This window comes from Lucilia sericata, unplaced genomic scaffold (genome assembly GCF_015586225.1).
Source record: "Lucilia sericata isolate MDLA Ls3-8-SP2 unplaced genomic scaffold, ASM1558622v1 Contig000314F_arrow, whole genome shotgun sequence".
Classification (NCBI taxonomy): Eukaryota; Metazoa; Arthropoda; class Insecta; order Diptera; family Calliphoridae; genus Lucilia; species Lucilia sericata.
In genome coordinates, this window is record NW_023994338.1 from 140449 (window position 1) to 153858 (window position 13410).

The 13410-nt window shown below is 31.3% G+C and overlaps 1 protein-coding gene across 3 annotated transcripts; it reads right to left on the reverse strand.

Moving 5' to 3' along the window:
- Positions 1-281: 281 nt before the first annotated feature.
- Positions 282-13109, reverse strand: LOC119603593 (DENN domain-containing protein Crag). 3 transcript variants are annotated; one of them, XM_037955662.1, is made up of 17 exons: positions 12689-13109; positions 11986-12291; positions 11380-11926; positions 11158-11308; positions 10994-11095; positions 10603-10772; positions 10314-10527; positions 10088-10243; positions 9855-10019; positions 9539-9776; positions 7946-9173; positions 7583-7882; positions 5296-5376; positions 4283-4664; positions 3044-3469; positions 2797-2975; positions 282-2728 (listed from the first exon to the last, which is right to left on the reverse strand). In XM_037955662.1, exons 2-17 carry the CDS (start codon positions 12284-12286, stop codon positions 2407-2409), a joined length of 4962 nt encoding a protein of 1653 aa, XP_037811590.1. In that variant the 5' UTR covers positions 12287-12291; positions 12689-13109; the 3' UTR covers positions 282-2406. The 3 variants fall into 3 exon arrangements, with proteins under 3 accessions (XP_037811590.1, XP_037811591.1, XP_037811589.1); XM_037955661.1 differs by having other exon boundaries at positions 283-2728; positions 11986-12294; XM_037955663.1 differs by lacking the exon at positions 5296-5376 and having other exon boundaries at positions 11986-12294.
- Positions 13110-13410: the final 301 nt, after the last annotated feature.

Sequence of the window (13410 nt, forward strand, 5' to 3'; positions counted from 1 at the left end):
TTAATATTTTTGTCTTTTATATTAGAGTTTTATGTTGGAGCAAATTATTGTTATTAATTTTAATACATTAATTATAATTTGTTTGTAGGCGTGCCAATAAAATGAATTTTTTTTAAATTAAAATAAAAATAATTAATTAGATCAAGAGGAATAACATTATATGTATTAATGTTGTTTTTTATTATTAATTAATAACTATATACTACTATATTTAGTATATTTTATTTCAGTGTTTGTTAATTTTACACGAAATATTTTTTATTACAGTTTTAGTGTTTTTCTTAATATTTGTTTCTTTATAAAATTTCTAAAAAAAAAGAGTTAATAATACAATCGATAAATTTTGTTTCTTTGTCTTTAGAATTAACAATAATAAGGCATATATTATATGATTAAAGAGTTAAAAAAATTACAATTAAATATAAATATACATAAATAAATACGTATAAAACTATTAATGTAAATATGGTATGTATTTATTTATGTCTATTTATATTGTTTATGTAAAGATAGACAGACAATATGTACGTTCTATACAAATCTACAAATAGTCATTATTATTAATAATTAAAAATAAAATATATTTCTTACTTTTTTCCATTTTGTGGTTATTTTATAGTTAATACATTTATATTGTCACAAATAAACCAGTCATTATGCATAAAATTAATTGTGTTTTTAAAACAAAAATACATAATTGAAATAATAATAAAAAAAAAAGAAAAATGTGAGCGTGTTGTTAATTGTAATTGTTTCGTAATGTACGATTTGAACGAGTATTTTGAAAATAATCTTTAAATTTATTTTGAATTTTAAACAAAAAGTCGATATTTCACTAAAAATTATTGAAAATTGAAATTAGAAATTTCATACAAGTTGAAATTTTACAAAAAAAATTTGGTTTTAGAAAAAACTAAGGGGGTTATTTTGTAAATCCCTTCCCCTCACTTCATTTTTCATATAAATTGTTTTTGTATTTTAAAAAATTTGTATGAAAATATTTTCAACGCAAGGTGAAGTGTTTTACAAAATAAGGGGGTATAATACTAACAAATCGTGCTTTAAATGAAAAAAAAAAAATTTTACAAAAGAGTGATGAAATTTAATAAAATATCGAAATTTCACCAAAAAAAAAAGAATTTCATTAAAAATGCTATTTTTCTGCAAAATAACCAAATTTTCATAAAAAATTGAATTTTCACCAGAAAATTAAAAATTTACAAATTTCAATAAATAATTTCCAATAATAATTTAATACGAATATTTAAATTTTTATGATTAATAACGTTGTAATCATCTAAGAAAATTGGATAATAATATGATCAATTTAGAAGAAGTTCAAATGAAATAAATTCTAACCTTTAAGCTCATTATCAATCTGTCCCCCTATACTCTCTCTTCTACTTTATTATACCAATTTTAAAGTGTTTAAATTATGTAAAGCTATGTATACACGGTTGTTAGATCTTACAACGTTGGCAGAAAATGTCTAACAACAGTGTCAACTTACAAATTTTGTCTTGAAACATTCTCAGTAATGCTTTTTCTGACAACATTGCAAAAGAATAATTGTAAGTTCTCACGAATGTTAGACATTTTCTGCACATTTTACTGACAACGTTGTAAGATCTGACAACATTGTATCACAGCTTTAATGCGATTTAAAAACCACTCTATTTTTTAAATAGTTTATAATTGTCTTACAATCCAAATAGGTCTAGTTTAACCTCTTGGAGGTTTATTATGTTATACGATTTTTTTGAAATTAACGCATAAAAATTCAAAACCATTAATTTGAAGAATGTATAGTTCCTCGATGTCTATTTTAATAAAAAAAACATAACATACCACTATACATAAATTCCATAAGTATTGCACTTTAAACATAGAAAAACACATACCAATATCTGTAAAAATTAATGCATAAATACGCCCACATTTGTGAAATAAAATTAAAAATTTTAATGAATGCAATTCATAAATATATGAATAAAAATTGTAAATGTTATAAATGAATGAATAAAATAATTTTGTTTTTTTTTAATAACCTATAATAAGTAATGTGCTTTTGTTTGTTTGTCCTCCTATTAAAATGTTTACGTCAAGAACCTATAACTATGCTAATAACAAAAAATAAAATATATATATGTATAGTATGTTTGTTATTATATTAGTTAATTAATTAATTCCTCTTACTAAAACTAGTCTATAAAATTATTTTTTCTTTTACATATTTTTTTTAAGTATCATTGATGATTGCCTTTTTTGTTGTCATTACTAAAGTTGTATTATAAAACTTATTTACCTTTTTTCCATTCGTTTCCGTGCTGTAAGAATTTTTTATTACGTATTATTGTTTTTTATTTGATCTCTGTGGAACTGTTGTTGCATTAGATTTTGTTCTCGTCAAGGAAGCAGCAACAGTGGTTTAAAGTAGGCCCGACAAAATATGGTGGCTGCTGAGGGCGGCAGATCTTGATTGCGATAATACATATTGCATTCCTTTTCGGTAAGTTTGTCAAATACTGCCGCATATTCGCGATGGAATGTGGCTAAATCGACATTCGAACGACCGATAGCAGTTATGGCCAAAAATAGTATATCACGATAGATAGAATGAGAACGATCGACGCCACTGTTCTTGAGTTTGTGACGTTCATTGGCCAGTTTTTTAACCGGCATTAGAAGATCATTGCAGCGTATGGCGGAAACGATTTGTTGTATAACGCTGCAAACAAAAATTAGTTAATATTAGTTAATAACAATAGTTGAAATGTTTTTGTATTAAAAACCTACTTTTTGTTCAATTGAGCTTGATCGGTTAATAATGCTTTAAGCAAAGGACTGGTGGGCTGTGTTTGTCTATATAAAATATACATGGGTAAACCAGCCTCACTGTGCAATTGTAAATTATCCCACAAACATTGAATTTTTACATGTTTCACCTTGCTCAAAGGATCACAGTCGTTGTCATCCTTAAAATGGAACAAATTAAAAGATTAGATCAATTTCAATAAATTTAAATTATATTTGAAAAACATACAATTGTGGGCGAACAGAGATCTGGCAAATGTGTTTTACTTTCTATGCGCTCCATAATCCACAATAGATTCCAATATATAATGGGATGTTCTTCTACAAAATTGGGTTTTATGAGTGATAAATCTCCCTCTTGTGTTAAAATATTTTCGAGTTCTTTGCGCAAAACCAGTGGATTTAAATAGGGTATAGTTAGATTCTCCATTTGTGGTTTATTATTATCTTTTTTCGTGTCGTTAACATTGAAGCGTACACTAAGAAAGGGTACAGTTAACTTGTTGCAAGCATGACATGTTGTATTTAAATTGGAATCTTCAGCTGACCAGCCGGACATTATTTCCTCATCGTAAAGTAAAACGGAACAATTGTGGCATTGAGAGCATGAAGTCATTTGTATTAAGACATCAAAATCATTGCTGTCATCCATATTCTGTTGATATTTAAAAACGATATTAATACTTATAGTGTCTATAGACTAGTCTATAGTCTAGTCTATAGTCTAGTCTATAGTCTAGTCTATAGTCTAGTCTATAGTCTAGTCTATAATCTAGTCTATAGTCTAGTCTATAGTCTAGTCTATAGTCTAGTCTATAGTCTAGTCTATAGTCTAGTCTATAGTCTAGTCTATAGTCTAGTCTATAGTCTAGTCTATAGTCTAGTCTATAGTCTAGTCTATAGTCTAGTCTATAGTCTAGTCTATAGTCTAGTCTATAGTCTAGTCTATAGTCTAGTCTATAGTCTAGTCTATAGTCTAGTCTATAGTCGAGTCTATAGTCTAGTCTATAGTCTAGTCTATAGTCTAGTCTATAGTCTAGTCTATAGTCTAGTCTATAGTCTAGTCTATAGTCTAGTCTATAGTCTAGTCTATAGTCTAGTCTATAGTCTAGTCTATAGTCTAGTCTATAGTCTAGTCTATAGTCTAGTCTATAGTCTAGTCTATAGTCTAGTCTATAGTCTAGTCTATAGTCTAGTCTATAGTCTAGTCTATAGTCTAGTCTATAGTCTAGTCTATAGTATAGTCTAGTCTATAGTCTAGTCTATAGTCTAGTCTATAGTCTAGTCTATAGTCTAGTCTATAGTCTAGTCTATAGTCTAGTCTATAGTCTAGTCTATAGTCTAGTCTATAGTCTAGTCTATAGTCTAGTCTATAGTCTAGTCTATAGTCTAGTCTATAGTCTAGTCTATAGTATCGTCTAGCCTATAATCTCGACTATACAAAATATTCTTTAAAATGTCCACTTACATCTTGCGGTGTGGCATATAGATTTTCTGGTAGAGCTAAAAGCGCTGTATTCAAGTTCATGGTGGAAGTATTTTCACCTAGTGGCACTAGATTGTTATAACTTGATTTGCGCGATTCACTTAAACGGCCCCAAGGATGTTCTAAATCACTCGAAACGCGTCTTATTTTTAAAGTGCCATCTTCATTGGCAATCATATCCTCTTCGGTGACACCATTGTCATTGTAACCTTGTATGGATAATGAAGATTTGACGGGTGTTGTATTGGCCGAAATGGCACCTTTAATTTCATCAAATTTACGAGTTATAGATGTAGCGGCATGTTTAATGCTACTTAAGCTTCCTTGTATAATTTCGTTGGATTTTTTACCACTAAAATTAGGACTTTTTAAAAAATATAGATATAAATTAAAAACCACATCAAAGAATAATTTGTTAAAGAAAAACTTTCACACTACAATTACAATTTTATAAAGTTTTAGAATAATATTTAAGTTTACTATGGGAGAAACGAACCAAATGTTTCATAATTTATAACCTTTATAAAATTCTATTGAAAGTGTGTCTTAGTTTTAATTTCTAAGAAAAAATTACTATGAAAATACCGAAAAATGTTTAATAAAATGAGTTTTATGCACAAATGTTTGTTTTTTTATAAGTTTTGAAAGTTTAATAACAAAACAAAATAAATATAAAACTAAATAAACTACAAAAGCATATTAACATTAGTAACATAAAAATATAAAATAAAACTAAAGCTATATTTTGGACAAACTGTACAACTTTTTATTTTGGAAAAGATATTTAAGGTTTATGTGTTTTACTAGCACCCACCACCTTTTCTTCATATCACCTTCACCATATATTTTTTTTTTTTTTGGTTTAGTTTTAATAACAAAAATTAAAACAGTAACATAAGCTTACAACATGTGGCCAAACTTTTGTTTTTTTAATAAGTTTTTTAAATGGCCACATTTGTTTTGTTTGTTTTTGGTTTAAAATTCAACACACTTACCTTATGTAGCTTATATTTTCTATAATATTGGTGGGCAATTTCAAGTCTTTCTTAAAGGACAAGCGTGCAGGTGAATAACGTCTACGAAAACATTTTACAATATTTTTTTTTTGGTTTATAAAATAAATTAAAAGAAAACATTTGAATTTTTCACAACACAACATAAAAGAATTGGGTAAAAAAGTTTACATCAATAAAAATAAATAAATAAAAATTAAAAAAAAAAATATATATGTATGTATATATAAATAGTGTGGTATCGAATGAAATTAAACTGTATTAAATGTAATGCTAATGATAAATTATAACTAACGATAGTATGATAAAAGTATAAAGAAGTGTCGTTTTTTCAGTTTTGTGATTTGAAATTATAATCGACTAATTCAGATATAAGAACTTAAAACTATTGTTTACACTTCGAATGAAAAAAAATCCAAAAATATCAACTCTGGGGCAGTTTAAAAATAACGGTAAACAAACCAAATCTTGGGTAAAAATTTAGACTGTTTGAATCAGCTCTATAGTAAGACCAAAGCGTGTAGGCCACCCAAGATTACTGTATGAAGTAGGTTTAACAGGATTTGAGGGAAGTAAGGAGGGTATATCAGATCATTTTGTTACGAACTTAAGGAGTGTGCCGTCTTTACTAAGAGATCCAAGATGGAATTCGTACAGGGGCCGAACTTTATCTGGTTGATGATAACATAAGAGTATCCTATAAACTTCCGGATAAATGTAGCGTCTTCCAGGTAGAGATCTTGGCGATCTGGAAAGCCGTAGGTATCATTAAGACACACATTACTAGGGTATCGGAAGTAAAGATTAATGTTGATAGTCAGGCAGCTTTAAAAGCTTTACAATGGCCCCTATTCTGCATTTCAATTCGAATCCAAATTTTCTCCGTTTGCAACTTTGGTATTCTGCATTTCAATTCGACTCTCCGCCACATAAACAACAACTTACATAAACGTAGGTACGATCGTAACGCATTGAATCGAAATGGAATTGCTTCTTCTTTTTCTTACGATTCAGTTTTTTGTTGGAATAAATTTTTTTCGATCGTTGCGTAACTGAATGCGTGAACGTAATCGAAATGCCGAATGGAGGTGAATGTCACATATTACATTCTAGTTTGGTAGCTAACTGTAGTAGGGACCTGAAATCATTAGTCAGGTTATACACAAGGAGGTACCAGGGAGGCACAGGATAGTAATTAAATCCAAAAGTAACCAGAGTGCTGTTAGGACTGGACAGAAAGAGTATAAGGAGTTTAGTAGGGTAATAACGGGCAATGGAGATGTGCCTTCCTTCCATGTCCACTTTTTTCTATAATCCATTTTGGGGGGGAAATCTTACTCTTCTCATTTTTCTGTCTCTTGTTTTTCTGTCTTCTTTATATATTTTTTTATTAAAGGGAATCTCAATTGACCCTTTTAGGGTTCCCACGACAATTGGATCTTCGCTCTGGAACGACCTGAGTCATACTCGGCCAAAGATTGTCCGCCCAGAGACAGCTGTATCAACCGAAAGTTTTATTTATTTATTCAAATCAAGTAATATATAAAGCTTCAAGAGCCAATCAACAACAACAAAAGAACTATCGGGCAGAGTCGAACTACAACAACAGCATTTACATGTTTATTTAGTTAAGGAACGAAATGAAAATCTTTCTAATACCGATCCCAGATCCACTAATGTGTGCAACAATGGAATGCCCAATGTATCTGTCTTGATTCTTCAATCGTTTCCTTGTCGTCCTCAGTACAATAAGTTATATAGTTTATCATTAAATGCAATATTAAATCACCTAACCTGCGAACCTGTTACACAGTTCCCTATCAACAGCTACTATCAGTCATAGCTGTAAGCGCACCCACGAAAGCCCCGTGAAGAGATCTACTACCAGATGTCCATAATAGCCTTGAGGTCGATCAAGGATACAAACTTTATAGTCTGATCGGACAAAAAGTACCCACTATATGAGAGATTTACAGCACGAAAGAGAGACACTAGCCATTGTTTCGATTTCGATAATCTAGTTTCATTTACAATTTCATTGAAACGCCAGAGCACTTTTTTAAATTTGTATTTCAATAAATTTCCACTGGAATGCTTCTTTTAAATATGCTAGGAAAACGTTCCAAACAATCTAATATCTTAAAGAAATACCAAAAAAATGAGCTTAACCAAAATTTAATTAATTTTTTAGATCACCAACTTTATAGCAAACAAAAATGTTTCTTTAAACTTAATACATAATATATAACTTATATTAATAAAAACTCACCCAAAATTTAATTTAAACGAAGAACCCAAGTTAGCCAAACTTGAGGCAACACTTGATCCCGGCATAGTTTCAGAACGTTGCATATTTTTATTCAATTGAGTGGATTCATCGAATGTGGCACTGCGTTGTCCCTTAAACAATATGGGTTTATCACTATACAAAGTGTTATTGTTGAAACTAGACGAGACGCCGCCACCTATAGCAGACTGGTCATCCGAAGTTTGAACAGGTAGGGGAGCTTCCTCCTCATTTAGGGCGCCCAAGGGATCATTTTGTGTAACCGGTGTGCGGGGTGAAATTCTATAATTAAAATAAATTGTATATCAATAACATCAATTTTTGCGATTTGAGTAGACGACTTACTTAGTGGGACTCTGTATTTGATGCGACAGGGGATGTTCATCATCATCTTCCTCATCTTCGGTATCATGTATATTATCATCATCTAATTCTTCTTGAGAACTAGCCAAATCATTAAAATTACCTTTTGCCTCCTTATCATATTCACCCAGATTCATAATCTTTTTATTATTCATTTCCGTTAGAGTATGTTGTCTTTGTAGTTTATTTAAAAGTTCAGCATCACCACCGAAACTTTCACGATTTGAAAGTTGTCTTTTGGTTAAATCATTTGCTGTGGGCTGTGGACTGGCGGGCGGTACATGACCTGTTGTGGAGTCTGTGGATAATTTTGAATCACCAGTAATTAACAAGCCAGCACTGGATATAACATCATCGGTGGCATCCTGCGTGCCAATCGATTGTCTTACAATACTGCCTAATTTGGAGCGTAATTTATCGAATGCTGAAAAGTCTAAAATATTCACACCATAACCATCACCAGCTGCACCAGCCGCTCCGGCTAATAGTTGCGACGAATTAGAGGATTCTAGACTGGTACGTGAAGTACCATCTACCGTCTCTAGAGTACTTAGGTTATTGTCATAAGAAGCTGAGAGAGGCTTCTTGGAGGCTCTCAATTTACCAGCTCTCTTAAAGTGAGCTGCACCCAATACCACATTCTTTATACGATTCCAACGTAATTGGCTTAAGGTGGTGCTATCACTTGGCCATTCCGATTCTAAAACACAACGATTGTAGAAACCATAGGTTAAGGCATTCGGTTGTACCCCTGACCTCTTCATAAGATAATGCAAGCGTACAGCCAATACCGGCATATTGTAAGTGCCACACAATTGCATCATAATGCGATAACAAAACTCATCACAATTAAGTTTTATTTTACTGGCTTTAACCAACATATCATAGGCCGCTCTTAGAATATCATGCTCTTTGCCAGCCCGTCTTGTATCCAAGACCATGGACGGTAGAATCAGAAAATACAATGAATAACAAGTGGCCAACAAGTATTTGGACCACAGCTCTGGACGGCTTTGACAACGTCTGGCCATTTTTTGTGACAATTTTATTTCATGTTTAGTACGTCGTGCAATTGGTGAACCGGGTGCAAGACAACCATTGATTTGTTGTTGTATTAAGCTCGATAATGCAGTCTTTTTCGATGATTTCAAAAGACTGGGATTTAAGGTAAAATTTTCATAATTATATACCGTCTCTTGGGCGTTGTGATCTGAAAACAAGTGAGAGTATAGGTTTTAGTTTGGTAAAACAAAACCACAGATATGTATTTCAAACAAAAGTGAATTGATTACTATTCAATGAATTAAAATTTTTAGGATTGATTTCAAATGCTATTTGAGAAAAAACATTGTTTAAATTGTAATTAATTTACAGAATTCAATAAAAATAATTTTTAAGAGAATTATAAGAATGGAATACGCTGCATCAGCATTTTTGTCTATGTTTTCATTTAAGTTATGTAGAGTTAGATCGAAGTTTACGAAATTTTTCACTGTTGTCTTCTTATTCACCATTAATTACTCTTGTCATTAATTACTATTACAAATAGTTTTCTGTGAATGAAAACAAATTTACCTTTGGTGGGTCCAATACTATCTGGTGGAAATATATATTTTGTACGTTCACTATTCTGGCCAGTCTCCCAATCAACCAAACGTACATCCGATGGTGTTTCATCATAAGAACCAACTTTTTCGGCACATTCATCGAAAAATGTTAAACCATGATCACCATCGGACACAAATGATCTCTCCTCAATGAAGCGTATAAACATTTGAGTTTTCATCAATAATTCAAAGAATTTTTGATAAGCCTTAAAATAAACAATAAACAAATTTTAAAATAATTAAAGTATTTTAAATTATTAGCGCAAATCATTCAACTCTCCTACCTTATCTCGAGAACGTAGAAAAGCTTTCAGTTGAAATAAGGCACTGGGGTCAGTGGCACCCACGGAAGGTGCCTTTGAAATGGGTACCAAATAATCGCGATAACCACGTAAAATTGAAGCCATAAATAATAAAAAGGCCTCTTGTATACGTTGTTCTAAATGTAGCTGTAAGGATTATAAAGAAATGTTAGTAAAATGTACATTTTTTTGATATAATATTTATGTTAAATTACCTCACGTCTACGTTTGCGTAAATCGCGATCTAAACTATTGTTGCAGTCTATATTAAGCGGTTTAGTTTGTTCCAATTCCGAAAGAGTCTGTTTCAAAATGCGAGCCGCTCTTTTGGGCAACAATTTAACCAGTAAATGTTTTTGGGATTCACAAAGCTAGAATTAAAAAAAAAATAATCTTTTACTTACATTTGGGTTGCAACAAAACGTTTTATTAACAACTTACACTTATGGTATTTGTATCCAAATCTATGCAAGTAACATCTGTGGGCGGTTCATATAAATCGAAAAATCGCGAATCTACTCCTATTAAATAGGGTACTGGTGCGTGTAGGACTTCTGCCAGGCCCAGTGGACACAAAGGAATGTAGGGACATTGCCATTTAAAGGGAAATAATAATGAAACTATTGCTTCGGCTACGGCAGTCAATGTAGCAGGCCTATTGTTATAGAAAAGTTTTCATTTAACTTTGATAGAAGATTCAAACATTGTTTAAATGGGTTTTTCTTTTTACCTTAAAGAATGTATGAGTATTTTTTGTTCAGTTAAGGCCAAAAGTAAGACATGTAAACAATTTTCTGTGCCTAAATTCTGCAGGAGCATATGAAATCCAGCACCACTACGCGGTAAAGGCGAATCTTCGGGCTGCGTTAGTAGTATACGATCATTTGATTCACTCGATAACTATATAAGATTGTTAAATTTAATAAATTTAATAAATTTTTAAGTATTTTTATTTTAAAGTCTAGTCTATATTCTAATCTATAGTATTGCCTATGGTCTAGTTTATAAAAGACGTCGATTGAAATGATTTTTTTATTCAAAAATTGCACCAAAACTTTATTTTCGACATAATTTTGCAAGAAAATTTTATTTAACAGACCTAAAGATAAAAATCTTCTTACCTGCAAATGTATACTGGGTGCTGGAAATGGTACTTCATCCAATAATTGTGTTATATACCGTTCTATAGGTATGGGTAAATTAACACCAAATACAGCCAAGCGCTAAAATAAAAATAATATATTTTTAAAATTCTCTATTATTTAGTAATTACTATTTCACTTACGTGTAAGTATTTCAACCATTTATCGAAAGTATCGCCAAAGGGATAGTGGGATAATAAACAAATAGCTTTAATGATATGCAATGAATGATTTTGAGCAAATTCCTCATTCCAACCAAGTAGCTCACACTGTTGTTCCGTTAATTGTGATTCACTATAATATAATATAACATAACATTTATTTTTAACAAATTAACTTTTAAACAAACAAAAAAAAAAACTCACTCAAAATCCTCATAAAAAGTTAAAGCCGAACCATACACCTTATACGTGCCATCATTTACAGTCAAAACAAATGTACTAAACACCGGCGCTGTGGGTTTACGTTTCTTATTTTCGGCCACATGTGGCCAGGCTTCCAGTGAAGCACCCATGGGTAAACAAAATAACGGCACACTTGGACATAGATTTAAGGGAAAATCATTATGATCAACTGTAGGATAACGTAGTAAAATTTCCGGCTGATAACTGATGTGTTTTGGACGGTACATAGATTTTTTGTAGCATAAATAAACATCGCTACCGGTAAAGGCTTTATTCAAAGACTTATAGATTAGACAAAAGGCATGTGGTGGTTTCTCTCCTTTGCTGCTGATAATCACACACAAATCGGTGACAACCAATTCATTGCAGGGCATTTCAGCTTGAGCACGACGATAAGTTAAAAATGTTTTAGCCGATGAATTGTTGACGTTGGCCACACGACCACCCGGTGTTTCGGCCACAATTTCAGCATCAGACATAATGCGTTCATGTCCCTCATAAAGTACCCCTTTGGAAATTACAATGTCTATTTTAAACCCTTAAAGTATATTATCTAATTTTACTTACCTATATCTACCAATGGCGGACGATCCTTGCCACGTCTGTAGTAAATGAAACATTCTGTTGATCTTAGAGAGCCATAATTTAAATTAGCAGGTAATCCAGTAGGTGTACTTTCCAACACGGTATAATCATCGGGTATCTCTTCGCCCAATAAGGGAAAAAATACACCAATGTCTGTTATGGGATCAATGGAGGTGGCAGCCCTTAAATGGCTGGAATCTTTAAAATTACTTTCTTGCAGTAGTTTTGGCTTCTCTGGCATACCGGCCACAACAAAATAATCGGCAATACGTTTCTCCTCCATGGCAACTGCTGTTATAAGAGACACAAACATACATACAATTGATTACACTTTTTTTACACATTCGTGCTATTGTCTCTTTATTATTTGTATTTTTTATTATTATGGTGTCCTTGACAATCACTAGCAACTGAACAGTACAATAAGAAGAAAAAAAATCGAAGATGGTTAAGGAAAACTAAAACTAAGTTTTATGCTGCAAATCAGCAAAAAACAAGTTCTTCTTGTTTATTTTGACTTGTATACCACACATAAGACAGAACTGAACCGCACTGATGATGAATCAGCTCTTGATTTAAATACAACATACAAATCCCCTTAACCTTCAAAGTATCTTACACTCAGTCTGTTCTGTTCCACTGCTAGGATTGTCTATTTATTTATATATACAATTTCTATAATTACATTTTTATTTTTCTCGTGGTTATTATTTTAATTATAAACTATTTTTGCAGTATTTGGCGCTGCTACGCCTTGTTTTGAAGTTTCTTGATTTCTAGTTTTATTTTTTCTTTATTTTTTGTATTTTTGTGTTCTTTGTCACTATAATATTACTGTGTTGACTGCTCTACTGCTGCTCCTCCCTTCACAACACATTAATTTTCACAAATCACTACGCAAATGTTCATAACTTTTACATCACCGCTTTTTCTTTTTATTATTTAAGAACTTTATTATATTTTGCTATTATGCTAATAACAATTTTTTAATTTGTTACACGATTATAGTCTTATTTTCTTTATAAAATTCCTTAAAATATCACTTTTTTCTACTTCATTTCCGTAGGAATTTAACAGAATCTAACTTGAGTTGTTTAAATGTCAAAGTCGTCGTAAAAAAATTACAACGTCGTCAAGGTGACAGTTGGTGAAGTTTGGTGTTGCCAAATCATAACGTTAAAATGCAATTATTAGGTGATGCCATATGTAGAGATTTTTGCTAGTTTATTAAAAATTGGAAAGATTTTCATACAAAATTGTTTAAATTAGGTCCTACCACAAACAATTTTTATTTATATAAAACAGAACACCAAATTCGGTTTTAAAAGCTTCTCGGAACAGATAATAAGCTCTAAACATTTCCTACCTTGGCATGTACAAATTTATTAAGTCGCCAATTTACTTTCC